Genomic DNA, 21,947 nt, shown 5'->3' on the forward strand with positions numbered 1-21,947 from the left:
AAAGGTGAGTTAGCCGGTCTCATACGGATAGGGGGATTTTTTTCACCCGGAAACTCAGGTTGTTTTTTCGTCCTCCAGAACAGGCGAACCAGCCCCGTGAACACACACGGATTACAGTCATGAATACGTCCCAGCCATATGCCAGTCCCAAGTCCGGATAAAACTGGGGGGATTGGGGAAAGCAATGTTGAACTACCCTGTAAAATTCTCACGAAGAGTACTTTGTGGGCAATGCCTACAAAGTCATCTACGGTCGGAAACGACTGAAAGGGAAAATCAGATATCCAAGGCATACTGATTGCAATATCTAGGACTAAAACGTCTAAAACGCTGATGGAACTCATATTCTGGCCATTGCAATGTGAAGTACTTCGAGCTCTGGTGATGGGCGGCAGTAATGCTATGCTTACATTTTCACATTGTGGGTCTGCTGGTAGTCTTTAATATATCCCCAGTCAACAGCAGAGGATCACTCTAGAGCAGACTATCTAGGAGGGACCTAACGTAGAAATGGGCCCACGTCCCTTAAATTTAGGAAAATCTAAACCTCTGTGGAACTAGGAATGGCAGATGGACGATGACCTTTATCACCAGGTGTAATTCTACTACTTTGCTTACTTAGCTCACCACTTTGCATAAAGAAATGGCATATTTCATTATAGAAAATACATTTTTTTTTTAATATAAAGTTTTCATGATCTTACATTCGCCTTGACAATTATTTAGCTTTGAAGCAGTGAGAGAGTGTTTGAAATATCATCGAGAGTTATAAAGACAAACAAACCCATTAGCAAGTTTCTTTGTTATTGTCGTTATTTATTTCACATCATTTAAATATTTGATCATTTCTACTTCTTTATCCTGATCAAGATCTTCGTATTACCAGTTAAGTTTTATTCAAATAAAAGAAAAACGATTATGCATATTTGAAATTATTTCTTTGTAGTTTTTTTTTTTTCAGTTATACGTGAGAGTTTCAATAAGTAATAAGACTAATTTTACTGTGGCGAAACCACTCATCACAATATTAATTTCTGTGGAATAAAGAAATGTTGCTATCTGTATTAACAAAAGAGGTTGATAGATGGCGTATACGGGCTTATGTGCCCAGAGTGTCACGTGACTAAACGCAAGCTTGTTTCGGCGCGCCTTCGAGGCCCGACCAGTCTTCGAAATGGAAGCGTCCTTGGAACAGCGTTATGCGATTCAATTTTGTGTGCGTTTGCAAAAATCGGCATCGGACACTTTTAACATGATACGCGAAGCTTTCCACGATGAAGCAATGTCGAGGGCAAGTGTTTTTCGCTGGCATAAAACTTTTAAGGAAGGAAGGCAAAATGTGGAAGATTTTGAACGTGAGGGAAGACCTTCAACGTCCATCACAGAGACAATGATCAACACAGCAGCGATTATCATCAAACACGTCAAAAGGAAGCGTCCATTGCTGAAGAACGCTTCTTACTGCACCACGATAATGCAAGGCCACATACTGCGGGTTGTGTAGTAGACGTTTTGCAGAAGAACAACACAGATATCCTACCACACCCTCCTGATCTCGCACCGTGCGATTTCTGGCTGTTTCCTCAGCTCAAGAAACCACTAAGAGGCCGCCATTTCGAAAGCAACAAAGCATGTGTAAAAGCTGCGGAAACGGTTTTGAAAGAACTCTCAAAAAACGGACTTCCACATGTATTTTAAGAAGTGGACGCTACGTTGGGACAAATGCATCGTGTCTCACGGTAGTTACTTCGAAAAATACCATGTGAATGATGACGATTAAAGGTAATCTGTTTTCTGTATAAATATAGTCTTATTACTTATTGAACAGCCTATATAGAACTGCTAAGCTTTATATTTTTGAGAGGAGCCCTAACATCATAACCTCACAAATAGGAAAGCCAAGAACAAAGTTGTGGCTTCATAACAAAAAAAAAAAAAAAAAAAAAAGATTAATTTTTCATCATTTTCAAGTTTTAAAAGTTATCCCGATTTAAGTGGACCTTTAAAAAATCAATCTTGAGCAGTCAGTCGGTTTGTTAAAGCTAATTTTGCACTATTAACGAGGTCACGTAATTTTCTTCAACCATATTTATAGTTAGGGCAATGCATTAATCCTGTTCTGCAAAAGCATTCACCTGAGGAAAGCTAATAAAAATTAATTGAAACATCGCAAAATTAAATTTACCCTTTACTCCTTATTTTCTTGTCTTAAATGATAATAACTCGGTGAAATGCGATATCCATTAGCCTACAGTATATCATCAGCAGTACTGAGGTTAAGAAAGTGAAAATTGCCGTCGTTGTGAATATTAAAATTAATGGTGAACTGAATTTTTTTTTTCTGTTTAAAATTGCTGTATACTATGCGCCAAATCCTAACTTAGGATAAATGAAAAGTCTTCGTTAACTTCAGATAAAGATTCATTTTTGGAAGCGCGCGTTAAACATTTTAAGTCGCTAATTGAAATATTGTATTTCCTTTTAAAATCGTCAGCAGAAATAAAAACGTAAATACGGAAGACGTAAAGTGCAATCGACTACAGTGGTTAACTAATATAAAAATATGACTAGAGAGAGTCTCCATCTCATTAATTTATCCCTCGGTTACGCAGCTGAATCCTAATTTGTAAATTCTATTTCAGACAACTACACTTTAAAGGTAATGATAAATTAAAAGCAGGGAATGCATAATTTGTTTGCAAAGAAACAAACAAAAAATATTAAGATTGTGGACTACATGTAGCGCATATAATTTCTTGTGTGGGTGACTGATATTTGCACTTAAAATTATCCTAATTTCCTTATCAACGTTTAGTGTGAATAATTATCCTTATAAATAACAATAATAATCATTATTTATTGTTATTATGGAGCTAATGCTCATAAAGACGATAATACAAATGCATTAACCTTCGAAACAAAAGTGAATCCAGTGAATGGATTTCTCCACTTCGCAAATGAATAAATGCACTTTTACCGCAGCTGAACTTTGAATGTTTATGGTAATTGTATAATAACTGCATGAAAGCCCTTTGCGATGTCCTAAATTTTCATTTGCAAAATTGCAAGTCTAGGAGATTGTAACGAGCTACCTGTAAGAATGTATATCAGTTGCTGTTACTCACGATGATATTCGTTCGTGCGAATTCATTTTTCTTGATCATTCCAATTAATCCTAGACCATCCACACACAATGTAATATTTCAAACATCAACTTAGTTATTTACAAGAAGTTGCCTTTACTCATCTTCAAGTTAACATTTGCATGGCATACACGTAAAGGAGAAATTGTAATTAATGTTTCCCTTTGGTTCATTAGTAATACAATTTTCAACCAATCCTATTAGCGTATGAATTAAACAGCTTAATCGATAAAACGTAAATTGTTAAGAATGTCTCACACGCAGCTGCTCATGTCCATCTAACTACTGCATGCTTCTTCATCAAACAGCTTGTGTTTATGAAAACAAGAAAATGATGACTGGGTGAGACTGTGAACATTGTAATGCGTAGTAGAAGGATAATTAGGATAAATAAAGATATCTGATTTTGTTTTGTAACCACCGCTGAAATTTCAAGCTATTAATGATATTTTATCTGTTAAATATATTGTCTGACATCCTGTTGTCTGGCATCATTTCCGATCTTTTATGCTTTGAATTTTTGGTTTAAAACTATCGAATTTAAATTAAAATTGAGATAACTACAAATTTAACAAATGAATCTACGCTTTATTGAGCTGAAACATGTATACAAATGGAATGACAAATATAATTTAAATATTGTTATGTAAAGCGCCTAAAATGTAGCCATCCAAGGCATTCGATTTTCTATGATGCCCTCTCCTACAAATAATGACAGCCTAATATAAAAGTTAAAATTTCCGAATACACAACAATTTTACAGTATCGAATTGTTATAGTTATCTTGCTACAGATTTTATTCTGCAGATTTTTATACATCTCGTGCTACAGATTTTAATCAGCAAAATGATGACTATAAAATGCAATACTGTAAAAATGCTATGCGATCCTGCACACGGGCGCTATAAAATCTGTAGCACAATAGTGTTTGCGGTTTATAGGTTGCAAAGAATTTACTGACATATGGAAAAAGAAAAATGACTGACGGGAAAATTCACTGCTATATTGACAGGGGAAAAAATGGAAGTTTACTAAAGCCAAGAGGATGAGAGAATCTGAAAAAAAATGGTCGATGGGCTTCCAATTGGACGGTATATTCGAGGGTTATCAGTTGCTATTCATGGTTTTGCAGGCTTTGAAGAAAGTTTGGAGAATATCCACATTCCCCATAAGTTTATCTACAGGAAAAGTGAAATAGAAAGCAGAATGAGTTAGTAAATTTGCGAAATATAGTAAAGGATAAACAGTGATGCATAGCTCATTTACATAGGTACTGCTATGTAAAGAATTTATTCATCTTTCTTTAACTTTTAAACACGGTTTGAAAATCTATGATATTTTTGTTGATGTTTCTGGTTAAAATATCTTTCTATCTTCATTTTTGTTTGTTTAGAAAAACAGAATATAAAAGTTAGAAAAACTGCAGCGAAACAGCATGACAGTCTTCATCCAAAAATATTTTCCACTGAAACTAGATTAATGCTGTTGGAAGTTTCTTTTGCACTTCGTTAGGCTATAATAAATTTAGTTTAATCCTTTATCCCAGTGTACGCAAGCAACGTTTGCGCCTGAAAAGCAGGACTAAGGCAAGGTGGTGCAACACTTAGGCAACTCGCAGCAAAGGTGGACCAAACTCTCATCACTCCTTGTCTCAGCATCTCCCATAATGCAAAGCACCTCTCCTTGCGGACATGTATAATGCTATGCATTAAGGTAAGGACCATTACCCAGATCGGTTTCGACCTTTATTTAGGACTCGTCAGTGGGAGGCAGACCCAGAAGTGGTGATACTAAGGCAGAAGTAATAGGAGAGGTCCTGAATATATTTTCAGGCGCAAACTTTGTTTTCTTACACTTGGATGAAGGATTAAACTAAATTTATTATAGATTAATGCTGATATGTATAAAACATTCGCGTTCTACAGATTCAAACGGAATAATTACGTTTTTATCTATCTACATTGTTTCTTAATAGCAATTTAAGTGGGAGGGGGAGAATTTCATCAATTACAGGAGCCACACCTCAGAACACACCCATTCTAAGTCTAATACTCTTCATAAAAAATCGCTCTATAAGTGTTCTATTAATGAATCTTATTTAAGGCGTTCGAGATTTCCTTGAATATTCCTGCTTTGTTCCTATGTGGGCGTCATGTACTACATTAGCACCCACTTCTATAATTTAGAAAAGATTTTATGTCTCTTCCTACACTCACATTTTTTTTTCATTTTGATTGTTGATTAGTTAGTTGTTTATCTCAACGACAACCAGCATCCCACACAGCATTCTCTTTTAAGGGACCATATAGATAGTATCACACAATTTGGCGCCCAAGTTCCTCAAATTACGATGAAAATCGCATATTGTTTTATTGGGCCTTATAATTTCCTGAAGTCCCATATAGTGTTCTCGTTATGGAACTAGTACTAAACGGTAAAGCTTGAACTATCAACATTAGTATACTTTTTTCGCTTGGTTTCCTAAATGCAATGGCATTAGGGGATCTCATGAGCTCTCAAAGAGAGAGAGGAAGAGAATTCCAGATACGTATTCTAATCACCAATAAAAAAGAAACTCACTTTGTTTCAAATTCGAAGATGAAGTAAAATTGTAAAGTAAAAAAAAAAAATTATTATTATTATTCCTGATACCTCCAAGGAGTCCGAAGACTCATCGCGGGAGGACACCTACTGTACAACTCTCCGTCATCCCACCACTACACCGAGCCTCTACTACCAATCATCTCCATCTACCGCTTACCACCACCACCACAACTAGTATTTTTTGTCTGTAAATTGCGAGTGTTCTGAAGGGCCGATTAGTCTGTATGCGGGATGAAAAACCCGAGTTTCCGCAAGAAAAAACCCTGCTACCTCCGTAAGAGATCGGCTAACTCACCTTCGATTGAAAACGATCTCTAATAGTTCCCTCTATTTATTCCAGCTTAGATGACAAACTATACAAAATACATAATTTAGGGAATGCTTACTAAAATTCATTTCTACAACATCGTATTTAAGCATTTTTATGTTAATCCCAACCAGGGTGTTAACGTATAGTTCATTATTATCATAGGTGAGCTAAGCGAGTTTATAATCGAAAAACTGTAGACTGGATTATACAGATTTTTATTTATTATTTTTCATTCTATAAGTAGAAATATTCTAACTAAAATAAAGAAAACTCAATATCTTCTATTATCTTAACTTCACTTAATTCATACAAAAATAGCTGCTACTTGTTTAATTACATAATTTCAACCATAGTTATATTATATTTAGCACCATGTTTTTAGCACTTCTGAAAATATAAAACAAGAAAATAATTTAAGTTATATAAGAGTTACAAATGAACGCTTTTAGTTCATGAAACATAGCTGGGTTCAATTAAGTAACTCGTACAGAATTAGAAATTTTGTTTCGGTTTCAAGTCTCATTATGCCCCTGTAGCTGGTTCGTATCTCATCATCAGTTAGAAAACATAGAACGATTCTTTCAATTGACGGTGATGAAAAACTCGAAGAGATTGTGGTTTCTAACCCCCACGAGCTAGCTGGAAAATACACATACACACACTTCTTCAACCAATCCGTCAATTAGACCAGGGTTTTCCAAATGGGAACACTAGTGTTCCGCGAGAAGTTCTCCTGGAATTTGTCATTTTAGTTTTCTAAGCATTTTTCACGAATAAATATTCTGAGGAGAATAATATTCGCGAATATGTCTAAAAGCTCAGACCAAGAACGCCTAATAACATCTGTGTATCGTTAATTTTCACACATTTCAACATTTGGGAAAGGGAATACGCTGTTTACGACAGGTCATACAAATTGCCTGCAAGCAGATTATAACAATGGGCAGCGTATCCTCTGTTCTCAAAACTGAAGGAAATGACATCTGTGTAGCAAATGTCAGTGACCAAGTGGCATATTTTTAAACATGGAAATATTCATGAATTATCGTTAATTTTCATACATCGAAACCTTTCAACATTTGGGAAAGAGAATACCGCCGTTTATGACCGATCATAAAAATTGCCTGCAAGCTGATTACAACAATGGGCGGCGTATCCTCTGTTCTCAAAACTGAAAGAAATAACATCTGTCGCAAATGTTAGTGACCAATCAGCAAGGAAGTATAAAGAAAATTTTTTCACTAAAATTGAAGATCAAGGCAGTCTATATCCGATTCTCAAATCTAATAATACTGAATACTTTCTTCGCAAGTTCGTATTGTAAGGAGGGAGTGTAGTCCTAAAAGAAATAGTGCCAGGGACCTTGGAAACAAAAATCTAGAGCACGAAGTGCGGCATTATTATTATTATTATTATTATTATTATTATTATTATTATTATTATTATTATTATTATTATTATTATTATTATTATTATTGCGACGGCCATGTGGCAGAGAGATTGCCTTGTCTTCTGAAAAAAAATGACAAGAGCGGCAAGCTGCTGTTTTTTGACCGAAAATAATGAGATTTATAACGCATTACGAAATGCATTATAAGTCTCATTATTATAATTCTTATAATTTATTATAATGAATTAAAAAATGTTGACATTTTTAAAGAAGTAGCAGGGCGTCTCCCAGGCTCGTCCTGGCCCGACTCACCCCTGATTGTAAGGTGAAATTTTCAAAACCGTAGTGCCGTGATTTTTTAAAAGTAATAGGCCTGTAGATTTAAATTTTAATATGAATAAGAGACAAGGGACTTTGTTTAATTTTAGTATTAAGAAAACTCTTATTGAAGGTGTTTGTGACGCAACAGATAGTGAGTCATCCACCTCCAGCCTACAAAGGATGTACAAAAGGAGGGGAAAACTAACAGCACACAGGAGAAAAAGTCTGCATTCACTCGTAAGTACTTATAATAATAAGAGCTGTGTATTCACGAAGCCAGCTTGTCTGTTTTTGAGGAACGAAAAACCTGCTTTTCAGAGAGAAAAAACCTCCGCCTCCATATGGGAGCAGCTAACTCACCACTCGATTGAAAAGACCTAATACAGGTACAGATCTCTCTCTCTCTCTCTCTCACACACACACACACACACACACACACACACACACACACACACACACACACACACACACACACACACACACACACACACACACACACACACACACACAGTTAATGGACATAAAATGCTTGAATATTATAACCAAACAGTTATAATATTCAAGCCTTATCGCCGTCAGTGAGTGAGCACCAAAATCAGTTAACATTCGATCCCAAAATTAGATAAAAACGATTCATTCGCAAAATTTACAACCATCTGTTTCAGAAAATGTCCTTACATTCAAAATGTTATTTTGTAACTAAGCAGATATTTTCTAGAGAAATTGTCGGATTTATTTGTACAACAACCTGACAGAAACACGAAAGTAAATACGAAACAATAAATAAATCTTCTATATCGTACACAATATTTAAGAAATATAAATGCGCAATATCCTACTGTATAGTGAAAGAATTCTTATGTTATTGTTCCCAAATAAGTTGTCTCCAATAGTATTTTTCAAGGTAAAATGTTCGCAGTTTTGTTTGCGCAATATTAAAATTCCAAGCAAAGTATTACGGGTACCATGGCAACCAGGTACTTTTATTGCGAAACCCCTCTCTTCTTAAAGAAGGTATTACACTCAAACTACGTAACTTTACGATCTCTGTGACCATGGAATAAATAGTTTCACATGCAAAGGAAGGCTAATATTTTTCATGTTAATGAGTATGCTTGATACAGCTCCGCTTATGTAGCAACGGATCCTTTTCCATGATTGGTCCTTCCAAACACATGACCAAACAGTGCTTTATTTTTTTTTTCTAACATTTCTACTGAGCCTTGCATTTTAGGATATTTTTTATTCTTATTTATTTTATTTTATTTTTAACTTTTGCTGCATACAAAGAAGTTATGTCATCTGCCAGTCTTATTTTTACGAATCAATACTGTCGATGGATTCAAGAATTTTGTTGTAATTTTACTAGCACTAACTTTCAATAAGTTATAAACTATGTGTGGTTTGATTAAAGAATTGGCTATAAAGAAATGTATAAAAACAAGTCACAAATAAAGAAACATTAATAGCAATAATGCGATGTGAAAAGTAATGTTTCACAGATACCAACTTCGTTATCCTAGAAAATCGTTATATTAATTACACTTGATTAGACAAAGTTTTTGAACACCGATTTCTTATTACTTTGTGTACTGGTCTTGGGGATAAAATATCCTACTTTGAAACGGCATTTCGAGAAATTCTAACAGTTGCTTGCAGAACTGAAGATTTCTCCTATTTTTTTATCAGGAAAAATGTGTCATTTTAGAAGCGATTTTAGTTTTATGAGCTCTTAGTAATCCAGGATGGCATACATTTTAGGATTCATATTATCTTGGCCAATAATGATTGAATGACGTCAGAATCACATGACCAAACTGCAAGATAGCAAACTGAAAGTTCTTTTTTTATTGATCATCGTAGCTGGACCACGTTTCGATTGAAACAGTTTCTCCCTCGAGATTGCCGCTTCGTGAAACGTTTTCCATATTTCTGAATCCATCGCATAACACTCTTTATACCATGCCATGCAACGACAGCCACGAAAAAAAAAAAGTGCATTTAGAAGTCAAAGTATCTCTATAGATTTCAGCAGAGTGTACTCCCCACACACGCTGCTGAAATGGCTTGACATATTAACGAAGAGTTTAATACATCACTCGAGAGCTTCCCTCCCTAGTGATACATTAAACTGTCCAACTACGTCGTATGTATCGGACCATTTTCCCTTGACTAGTCACTGTAATGTCCACAGCCCTCTCGCGGTCATTCTTGAACTATCCAAGCATGTAAATCATAAATGATCCAAAGAAATTTAACCGAGGGTCCTGGACGTGCATTTCATAGGATCCTTCGTTCACGAACTTTTGCCTCTTAGCTAAACATACACGTAAACCACTTTTTTTTTTATAAAGAAATATTTCATCCTGAGTATCTTAGGACATCGTCAGTACAGTTAATTCAAACAATACTAGGAATCACACACAGTTAGGGCGCATGCTTACAATGGAATCCCACTATGCGTGCAGTAGCGTGTTATAGAATTAAAATAATATATCTGATAAAAAATAAACTAGGTTAAATTAAAATAAAATAACATACATAAATTTATTTTACACAATTAAGGATGACAATTTCCCAGACTTTAAGGAAAGAAAAAAACGTCCTTACGGTTTAAATTGGATCTGTGTAATGCTTCAGCACTTTCGTATATAAACGCTCATATTTTATAAGGATCTATGTAAAAGTTTGGTGGTTTTCCATGGGATCCTATGGTTTGGGTTTTCAACTCCGTGTTGCGGGCCAGATCTGTGCGGTTTGATAAGACGGATAAGGTCTTGATGTTCAGAGATGCGTTTACTAATAGAGCTTCCTGACTGTCCGTAGTAAGACATCTTACAAAAACATTGAACTTCGTATACGCCAGATAGCATCATACGTGAGGGTTTGTCTTTTTGGAGAAGGTAGCAAATTATAGATCTTGTTGATTGGTTTGTAAGTAGCAGCAAATTTGTATTTCTTCATAATTTTTGACAGACGTTCGGAGATGCTTTTGACATAAGATATGGGAATCCTACGGGCTTGTTCTTGTCTAGGTTGAAGTGTAGGGAAGTGACTGATAATTTTTTTTTTTTTTGAATTGTATCCATTTAGTATGACTGTATTTTTGATGATTTCCAATTCGTGGTTTAAAAGCTTAGGAGGAGCAAAATCTGTGTGCTCTGGCTGCTAATGATTTAATAATGTCATATTTTTGAGATGGATGTGAGCACATGAATTGTAAATGAACGACCTGAAAACATGTTGCCTCTTTATTAAATCAAAGAAAGCATTCGGGATGAAGTTGCTTCATTTCATAGGGATCTGCGATTTTAATGTGATATTATATACGCGCTTACTCTAACGCGACATGCCACTGAGGCTAATACACACAATGTACAAAAAGAAACTGAACGTTTCGAAAATAGAAGAAACTAGTGGCGCCACCTGTTGTATCTTTTTGTTGTCGAAAGCGACAACCGTCATTAGTGTTGTATCAACTGTTTATGACATTTGTTTCATTAGAAGCCGAGTTATAGTGCCAATAGTGACAGTGGGTTTTGATGAACGGTCGGAAAATGAGTTTCAAACTGAGAGCTGCGATTGACTTTTGTGTTAAACTTGATAAACGTTTTACCGAAACGCATCAAATGCATCAAAAAGCATACGGTGATGAATACTTATCCTGTACTCAAGCTTACAAGTGGCTTAAGCGATTTCAAAGTGGTCGTGAGACACTTGAGGACGACGAAATGCCAGGTCGTCCAAAAACTGGACTGAGCGAAGTTAACATCCAAAAAGTGCGTGATTTCATCAAATAAAATCCGAAAACGTCCTTGAGATCGATTGAAGATGAACTGGACATTCCAAAATGAACTGAGCACAACATTTTGACCGAGAGTTTGGACCTTCGTAAATTGAATTCGCGATTTGTTCCCCACAAGTTGACCGACGACAAAAAAATGTATCGAATTGAACACTGGAAGGACTTTATTAAAACCGCTTGTAAGGACTCAAACATCCTTGAAACGATCGATATTGGTGACAAAACGTGGTATTTTGAGTACGACCTCGAAATAAAGCTTCAGAGTGCTGAGTGGAGACCACCAGAAGAGGGGCATCCGAAAAAAAGTCGCTTGGAGAAGTAAAAAGTGAAGACAATGCTGATTTGTTTCTACGATTCGAAGGGCATTATCCACAATGAATTCGTTCCGCCTGTCCAAACGGTCAATGGTGAGTTTTATCTCGAAGTTTTGAAGCGATGGATAGCGAGAATTCGTCGCGTACGGCATGAATATCGTGACGACCGACCGTTCGTCACAACACGCTGTCACAATTGGCACTATAACTCGGTTTCTAATGAGACAAATGTCATAAACAGTTGACACAACACTAATGAATGTTGTCGCTTTCGACAACAAAAAGATAAAACAGGTGGCGCCACTATTTTCTTATATTTTCGAAAAGTTCGGTTTCTTTTTGGACAGACGGTGTACATAAGAGGAAGAGTATTTTATATGAAATATCCAGTAAATTCTTATATGTATGTGTAATTTTCCATGATGTTCATGATGGACCCGTTTTTTCGGTCATGGTTTCTCCATGACTGCAGGTCACAAGATGCCAACTTTATCCTTCACCAATCCCCTCTATTTCCGTCGTACTGAGTTTAATATAGGAGATCCTTCGGTCTATCATGGTGGTCTACCATGCTTTCTTTTTAATGTGTCTGGGATACCAGTCTGTTATTCTTGAATTCCATGCATATGTATATAAATTAGGTATATGTATATAAAACAGACTAATATGCACCTGCTCATAACTCCACATTTATGACATTAATTCGTAGGCAAAAATTTAAATCCTACTGTAAGTAATAATGTCAAGAGTAAACATTGTTATTCACATGCTCCACGAGCTTCAGTTATCAAAACTAATTGTTGATGAATAATTCCTGTTGATAATATAATGTTAGTAGGAACCTGATAATAACAAATGCTTATATATAGCATTCTGATGTTCGACAATCGATGTGTAAATAGCTCTACTTTTTTTTAAGATTTTAAATTTAATGTTATTTTTTTAAATATAAAGAACAACAGAAATGCAGAAAGGAGTTTCTGTAATTTCTCACTCATTTATTTGCAGAAAATCATAGAAATTATTTTCCTTTTTTCTCTTCATCGTCCATCTCCCGTATAAAACAACCAGTTCACTGTTCAGTTCCAACAATAAAGCTTTGATTAGCGTTTTCCTACAATTGCTGCGCAAACCTACACACATATTTCGAATGACAAATCAATAATAAACATTATTTCACTTCATACAAGAAAGAAAGATATCTGGCACCCATCAACTGTTACTAGAAATGTAACTGAAACATAATGACTTAATGAAGTGTCATTACTAACAATTTCATTGGTTTTGCTTTCATATTTTCTGCTGCACGGACGAAGAAGTTTAAAGGAACATTGTATCGACTGAGAGATACGGTACATTTCTTACTGCTATTGTGCTTTAAAAAAAAAAAAAACTTTTAACGTAACAAAGCCCATTTAATTTTTTCTTTGCATTCAGGGAAAAACTGAATTTCGAGGCCTAGCAACGTATTGATTGCTGCAAAGTTATCGATCATCCAGCATCCTGTATAGTATGTGTGTGTGCGTGTGTGTGTGTGCGCATCTCTCGAGCACATTACTAGGTTTTTATCTAACGCGTGTATTGCTGCAGTAGTTCCGTTATATGTCTTGTAAAGCTGTAATCAAGGCTTTGGCACAGAGTGTGAAGTAGCCATTTTGCAGTTCTTAATCGCTAACAAATGAAACTGTCGGAGTGAACCATTGGATGATAATTAAATTGACGATGGCACAATTAGTAAAGCAAACCTGCTATTGAATGTCAGTTAAAAGGTGCTAGTAATGATCCGCAATAAAGATTTTTAACGAAAAATAACTGCGTGGCCATACTTGTAAAGTTGAGCCATTTGCTAGTCATATTCTGGATTTAATTCTGATGTGGCTCAAAGCGGAAATTATCACTCCATTTACCACACATCAATTTTTCACTCATTAACTTTCACGGTTTTCGATACTTAGATGGGATTTGAAGTAACTAACTCCATGATGTGTGTTGTCTATTTCCTGCGGTGCGTGTGCTTTTGCGAGTTTTAAAATTCGAAATAAAGCATACGAGTTCCTTGAGTGTGTTATTAATTTGTCTGTTTGTTGGAAATAAAACGCATCCATTTGACATTCACACACACCTATCTTATGTCAAGAATGGTCTTAGAAGTTCCATGAGTCCTTACTTGATGAGAACTGGATCCAAGCATTTTTAGCGAAGGACCTTCTTTCTCATGAAAAGCTTTTTTAAAAAATTATTATTGTTGTTGGCTTTTTTAGACTTCTTGACGGATGTTCTGCGCATCATTCGCTTATCTTAAGGATAACAGTATACAAACTCACATTGATAAACTAATTTTAATTATGATAAACTAAAGTGGAAAAACTAAATTTCTCCACTTCAGTTTTTCCTCTTTCTCCTGCACTGTTATATGAAGATCCTTCAAACCATAACAATCACTTCTTATATGAAGTACTTTCTTTTGACATAGATGATGGACAGCAAATATTAGTTGACTTTGGTACATATCGCAATTCCACGTAGTGATCAAAGACGTTCATGCATTTGTTCCCCCATGAATAAAGCATCTACATCATAGAAGAAACTATTATCGTATGTTTATCCAGGAATGACCACATACTGTACGTTGCCATTGGTTGCAAATCACTTATCATCCAAGGCACTCCCTTATTGGTCGCACGAACGGCAGTCACTGGGTGCAGTATCAGGATTGTGAAGGGGATAGTTCAGAACCTCTCAGCTGTCACTCCGTAATCACTCTCGTGTGTGGCTGGTATTGTTCCGGCGTTATTGTTCATCGCGATAGCATCTTCATGCAGTAGCCCGAAGCATTTGCGACAAATTGTCGGTCGTAAGTGATCAAATATGTTACAGAAGGGTCCAGCATTCAAACTCTCATACCGGCTACTTGATTTTACGCAAAACCAATCTCTGAACATGTCATGCTTTTCTTCACTGTTTATGATACATTGCTTTCAATTTTTTATTTATTCTTATTTTATTAGCAGTATATTTTTTCAGGTAAGTATGATCAATATTTCATAAGTTTCATCCGTACGTTTCTACCAGATTTTCTCCTAGTGGCATGGTACCCTTTCCATTCACAAATAAACAAGTGCATATAATAAGTATAACACTTCTTTCGTTCTCTCCCGTAGCCCTAAATAGACCGTTGGGTCATTCATGACTGGTAGGTGATACTCTCTGCTAGCCTCCTCCAGTCGTCTCGGTCTCTTGTTCGTGATGTCAGTTGAGAAAAGGAGGAATTTGTCCATTTTAATCGAGGTCGGCCCCTAACCCTTGGTCCCGGAACGATTCCTCCTGGTGCTTGCTTTGGAATGTCGTTAGCCCTCTCCACATGTCCGTACCATTTCATCTGTCTTCTTCTGAAGACCGTCAGAATATTTTCCCTTTTTCTCCCGTCTATTGAATCAATCGGTTTTCGGACATTTTCATTGGTTTCGTGAGCCGTATAGGGAATTCTCAAAAGTCTTCTGTAAGTTTTCATTTCGAAAGACAGGAGTCTCCTCTCATCTTCCCTCAATAAAGTTCAGGCCTCACAACCATACAAGAGGATAGAATTCATCAAGGTGTCAATCAGTCTTAGTCTGGTTGTGATTGCTATTCTGTTATCTCCCCACAATGGTTTTAACTTCTGTAGGACCACGGTTGCCTTAGCAATTCGGTATTTAATGTCGGTTTTTGAGCGACCATCTTCACTCTAGTCAAGATGGTCGCAAGTATAACATTACAATCATAATAACAATTAACTGAACTTTAATATCTATGCATATCTATACTAAATATTTTATACCTATTTATTGTTATCATTAGTAGTAGTATTACATGACACCTCCAGGGAGTCCAAAGACATCGAGGAAGGCCACCTACTCCACAGCTCTCTGTCTCCACCACTCAATCCACCAACTACTACGAATCGCAACTTCCATCATCATCTAAACCAACGCCATCTACCGCCCATCGCCACCACTAGTATTTTTACAGACAATCACAAACATCCATGCCCATGGCGGGATTAGAACCAGCAGCCTTTTGGGTGGAGAGCGGATACGCTTACCACTCAGCCAACCAGGCTGGCAATTTACCTAAGATATACGAGAGGTTGTTGCAAAATATGCAACACCTCTTTCAGTGTGTGTGGGCAGAAAAAAAGACCTCTAAATATTTCGCTTTTTGAAGGACTTGAACTTATGTCTTCTCGAAATTTATTCAGCTTGCCAAGAAATCGAGTGAGAGAATCGGAAATTTCAACTTCAGGATATATAGCAATGTAATTGCTATATATTCTGGAAGGACTCGATATCTCAATTGTGTGTTCACTCACATAAGAGATCTACTGCCATCTTCTTGTGTTCATTAACATTACTTTCTTAACCGATACAACATTCAAATTGCATTAATAAAACCATTGGTATTTAACAGTCAATAGGGAGTAAGAATAAGATAATTAGCGGGAAAACGCGTGTGAATTGTCAACGTTTCTTCACTGACTTAATAACCATCCAATGAAATATGATGTGCAAAGAGGAAGTACTGCTGCATAAGATCACTTTTACTTTAAAAGCACAAACTTACCTTCATCAGACGCATACCGAAAAAAAAAATAATAATAATAAAATATGTCACATTCGGTATTTTTGTTTCAATTTCCAGTAATTGGCTGGATACTGCACAAAATTTGGAATTGCTCGACCAAATTGAAACTTATGAGACCATTCTACAAAGAGTTTTACTCGCTCGCTAAATGTACTTATCGCATTAATAGGAAAAAATGACAACAGTCAGCCATTAATACTACAATTCCACAGAAGTTGGTTCAAAAAAAAAAGTCGTTTGGCAGTTTCGTATTGGTTATTAATGATCATTGCGACATTCCAAATTAAAGAATAGATATTTACAAATTAGTAATATTTTGTTGCGACTTTTAAAACTCAACAGAAAATCGAGTTCTATTTTTTCATCTAGTCATTTGTAGATAACTTCTTATTAAATATTGATTGTAAAATGCAGAGCTTTTAAAAAAATTTCTCTAAGAAGCTTTTAATTAAACTGGTCTTCATTTATAACATCACGATCCAGTTCAAGACGAGCGTTCAAAGAATCTTGAAGAAATGGTGAAATATTTCAAAACACGCTTAGCTGAGCAGAACACCGAAACTGCTGACTAGCTTGTAAGTGAGAGAGAGAGAGAGAGAGAGAGAGAGTTACGTTTACATTTGAGACAGCTTATGAATACTTCATTGAGGATGGTCTGCTATATCCACACACACACACACACACACACACGATTTGATGTCATTTAAATTGCGCATTTAGATTATTCTAAAATAAAAATCGCAAAATAACAAAATGAAATTTAAAAAACGCTTTATTACACCCTCTGTCCAAAAAGAAACCGAACTTTACAAAAATAAAAGAAACTAGTGGCGCCACCTGTTGTATCTTTTTGTTGTCAAAAGCAGCAACCTTCATTACTGTTGTATCAACCGTTTATGACATTTGTTTCATTAGAAGCCGAGTTGTAGTGCCAAGAGTGACAGTGTGTTTTCACGAACGGTCAGTCATCACGATATTCATACCGTGGACGAATTCTCGTTATCAATCGCTTCAAAACTTAGAGATAAAACTCACCATTGACCATTTCGCCAGGCGGAACGAATTCTTTGTGGATAATGCCCTTGGAATCGTATAAACAAATCAGCATTGTCTTGTCTTTTGACTTCTCCAAGCGACTTTTTTTCGGATGCCCCTCTTCTAGTGGTCTCCACTCAGCACTCTTGCGCTTTGTTTAGGATTCATAATCAAAACACCACGTTTCATCACCAGTAACGGTCGCTTCAAGGACGTTTGAGTCCTTATGAGCGGTTTTAATGAAGTTCTTGCAGTGTTCAATTCGATACATTTTTTGGTCGTCGGTCAACTTGTGGGGAACAAATCTCGAATTCAATTTACGAAGGCCCAAACTCTCGGTCAAAATGTTGTGCACAGTTGATTTTGAAATCCGCAATTCATCTTCAATCAATCTCACGGACGATTTCGGGTTTTCTTTGTTGAAATCATGCACTTTTTGGATGTTAACTTCGCCCAGTCCACTTTTTGAACGGTCCGGCTTTTTGTCGTCCTCAAGCGTCTCACGACCACTTTGAAATCGCATAAACCACTCGTAAACTTGAGTACAGGATACGCATTCATCACCGTATGCTTTTTGAAGCATTTGATGCGTTTCGGTAAAACGTTTACCAAGTTTAACACAAAAGTCAATCGCAGCTCTCTGTTTACAACTCATTTTCCGACCGTTCGTCAAAACACACTGTCACTCTTGGCACTACAACTGGGCTTCTAATGAAACAAATGTTATAAACAGTTGACATGACACTTATGAAGGTTGCCGCTTTCGAGAACAAAAAGATAAAACAGGTGGTGCCACTAGTTTCTTCTATTTTTGAAAAGTTCGGCTTCTTTTTGGACAGAGAGTGTAGAATACTCATAAAGCATCGTCTGCAATTGTTATATGAGTGCAGCACAACAACAACAACCAAGCAGGAACGTACGTGCCAAATTATGTTCAGGTATCTCAACGGACAGTATAACAGTAGGAAAATTTCGAGTAATACTTGCAATAGAACTACAAAGTGCACTTAAATCCATGGTATTTCATAGTGGGTTCCGAGTAAACACTTTTTGGTTGAATATTGGATTTTCCTTCGCTTTTTTTATGAAATGAAGAACTAAAGTTTTGATAGTTCTGGTAATTTCCATAAATAACATTTTGAAAAAAAAAGAGTTGAAATTACATATTTTTCTCAGCTTTGATTACTTTTAAGATTATGCACGACTAGACTCGATAGTGAGCCCCTTTAATAAACTTTGACAGTTGTTTACACACCCACCATGCACACATACATGCAGTATGTATGTGTGCATGGTGGATTACACAATATTTTTAGTCTATAAGGCTAAAACGTGGCTATTTCTTTTTCTTTTTTAAGAGAATATTAACAGTTAAGTTTTTTATTCGCTTCAAACACGAAGTAGGAAATTGTAAAGAAAACTGTGCGTTTATAGAAATCACTCTTTTGGAAAATTGAACTTCAGAATTTAGAATATCCTTTGGTACTGCATGTTTGTTAAATGAAAATATGCCTTACCTACTGCAAGTCCGGGATCACTGTTCATAGTCTGCACAATTTCAGCTCCCTGGAATAAAAGTATTCAATTATGATACCGGTATATAAATGAGACATTAAAACTGTACAGAACAAATTCATAGGATGTAGAAAATAAACAAAAATATGAATATTTTACACTGAAAAAAAAAACGAATTATCGTGTAGTAACTTGAATTTAAAGTGTTGTAAACGTACTAAAATAATTAATGTCATCTTTATCTTAATTATTCATTTTATTATGAAAACATAATTTTTATTAATTAACGTATTTTGGATAAATTTTAAAAATACGTCAAGTGCTGTTTTAGAATTTTCGACAAGTAGTGATAAAAATCTTAACTTATATATGCTGTAAATATTTTTTCTTACAAAATATAAATGAGCTTAACCAAATTTTGTCTTTAAATTACATATTGTAATTCAAAATTATTTGAATTTTACGGAAAGAAAATTTAATAACCAAGTTTTAAATTTGAATATTAATTTTCAAAATTTGAATTTTAATGTCTTGAAGACAAATGACTTTCTACAGTCGCAATTATGACTGCTTCTAAGTTTATTGAAGACCACACATCAACTTGGTGAGTGGCATAATTTAGAATGTGATGCAATTCTTCGCTATTCTTCATGATCATCATATAAGGAATCGAAGTTCCTGTAAACTTTAACTAGTTCTCTTAACGATGTAGTACTAGTAAACTGTAGACTAGTTCTCTTAGCGACGGTTAATGTTTATGTTTCAAGATTTAATAATATATATATATATATATATATAAATGTTTTAGGCAAAATAAAATAAAGCGTATATTTCAATCGTCGTCACTCTCTTCAAAACTAATATTTCGTAGATGATCTTTATTTACAAGTGGCCGGACGTCGTCATCACTTGATATCTCTTGGACATCATTTGTATAATTCTCATTGCATACTTCGGCTGGTTTAGTTATCAAGACGTCAGTAATAAGACCTTGCTTACCACTATGCTGCAATTTTTTATTAAGTTCATAACGGAGCTAAACAAATATCCAATTGTCTCGTGAATTTTCTGGAGCACTCCATTAAGAGATTATTATCCATAAAATAACTTTCTTGCCAAGTCCAATCCTACTGCTAATTTCTTTAAACTGAATTCTTTAACGGATTCATCGCAATCAGAATATTTGGCAGAGCTTTCCCCGCCATTTGGTTCGACGTCATCTATTAATTGTACCAGTTCCTCCTCATTTAAATCTATTTCTCCATCAATTAATTCGATAATTTCGTTTTCAACCATATCGCAAAAGTGGCCATTCTATAAAAATATTTTTTTTACATAAAAAAAAGCCTTACATATTGTATGTAACTCACCAAAAAATGAAATGCTCAGCTTGAGATTAACACACTTATGATTTTTAATGCGTTTTCCTGGCAAAAAACGAAGACAATTTTCAACAATAAACTTTGTAAGGCAAACAATTGACGTACATGCGTGCTAAAGGCTATTTCCCTATAATATAAATTCGCTAATTATATCGTCTACCTATCGGACTACATGTCGGATAGGCAGACACAAATTTAACTAAGATAAAATTTGATTTTTAAGTCGCGCGTTGAAAAATATATGAAAAGATAAAGGGTTACTACAATTTGTAGACCGTCTTATATCGAAACCGCGTTGTATAAGTACCGCGTTGTATAAGTACCGCGTTGTATCGAAACCGCGTTGTATAAGTACCGCGTTATATCGAAACCGCGTTGTATAATTACTGCGTTATACCAGGGTTACCTGTAATTCAAAAGTTCTTCAATTATGACTTATCTTGAGTATTCCTCCAGACAAAATGCGCGTTGTAAGCACATGGTTCTCTTCGAATGTCTAACATGTCTTGTTCCTCATTAGTTGGACGTGGTTATTGCAAAGAGAAAGAAGAAATTCCAAATCACTGGAATTCATGAAGCATTATAATTGCCTATAACCTGCTAATTAAATACTTAAAGCACCGATACGTACCACTGTAACGAAGATGGGCTCAGTAAGTGAAAGCGTGTGTGGTATCCGTTTTGCCGATTCTGCTTGGTAAGCTACTTTAGAAAATAGCGAACGTAGTTTTCTATTATGGAAGCCCATAACGTATCTCCGTGCTGAATAACATTTTCTTCAGTGGGTACATTTCCACAGTTAAAACTATGGTTAAAAAAATCGAAAGAACGAACCAAGAAAAAGAAAATGATAAAGAACAAAAGACAACATGAGCCGTGTAGGTTGTAATTGCAGGCCAAGGCGGTAAATATCCGTAGCAGCTGTTGCCATGGAACGATCATATTGGTAGTCAGTGTGCATGCCGTTAAATCGCACAAGGAAACAGAAAACCAACGTAACGATCAACATCTTATACACCCGATAAAGGCGAGGAGACGTAAAAACCTGTGTGTTTGGAGAACGTTAAGGAGTGCTAGGAGTCATTCCAATTTGTCAGTGTCTTATAAATTTTATATCCTCCAAACTTTCGTCTAATGTTCAGGCGAATGTTTGTCAGAAACCACCTGGGGGATTTGCTTTTGCTGCGAAGTCAAGGATGACGAAAAATACGACGGTGAGCAGTTTGATGGATTTTCTTATAGACGCAAAGACGAGAGGGCGCAATGAGTAAAGACAGTACAGTGGCTATGCACCAGGAATATAAACTCCACTATACACATAGGTGGGAGGATTTTTTTCTCGAAAAGATCTCTCAAAGCCCTCCAGGGATGAAGCTCTTTTCTCTTTTGACTCTACCTCTCGAGTGTTATCAATCGAGTTTATTTCACTTGGATCGTCTCTCTCTCTCTCTCTCTCTCTCTCTCTCTCTCTCTCTCTCTCTCTCTCTCTCTCTCTCTCTCTCTCTCTC

General features: G+C 35.8%; 1 protein-coding gene across 1 annotated transcript in view; it reads right to left on the bottom strand.

The window, feature by feature from the left end:
- LOC150100563 (cartilage oligomeric matrix protein-like) overlaps positions 1 to 21,947 on the bottom strand; it is a 276,264-nt gene that overhangs the window by 13,827 nt on the left and 240,490 nt on the right. Inside the window, exon 20 of the mRNA XM_090402123.1 lies at positions 19,060 to 19,108. Within this exon, the coding sequence (XP_090258249.1) occupies positions 19,060 to 19,108 (49 nt within the window). The remainder of the gene's footprint in view (positions 1 to 19,059; positions 19,109 to 21,947) is intronic.

This window comes from Typopeltis vanoorti, chromosome 12, assembly GCF_054136105.1.
Source record: "Typopeltis vanoorti isolate ZY-2024b chromosome 12, IOZ_Tvanoo_1.0, whole genome shotgun sequence".
Classification (NCBI taxonomy): Eukaryota; Metazoa; Arthropoda; class Arachnida; order Uropygi; family Thelyphonidae; genus Typopeltis; species Typopeltis vanoorti.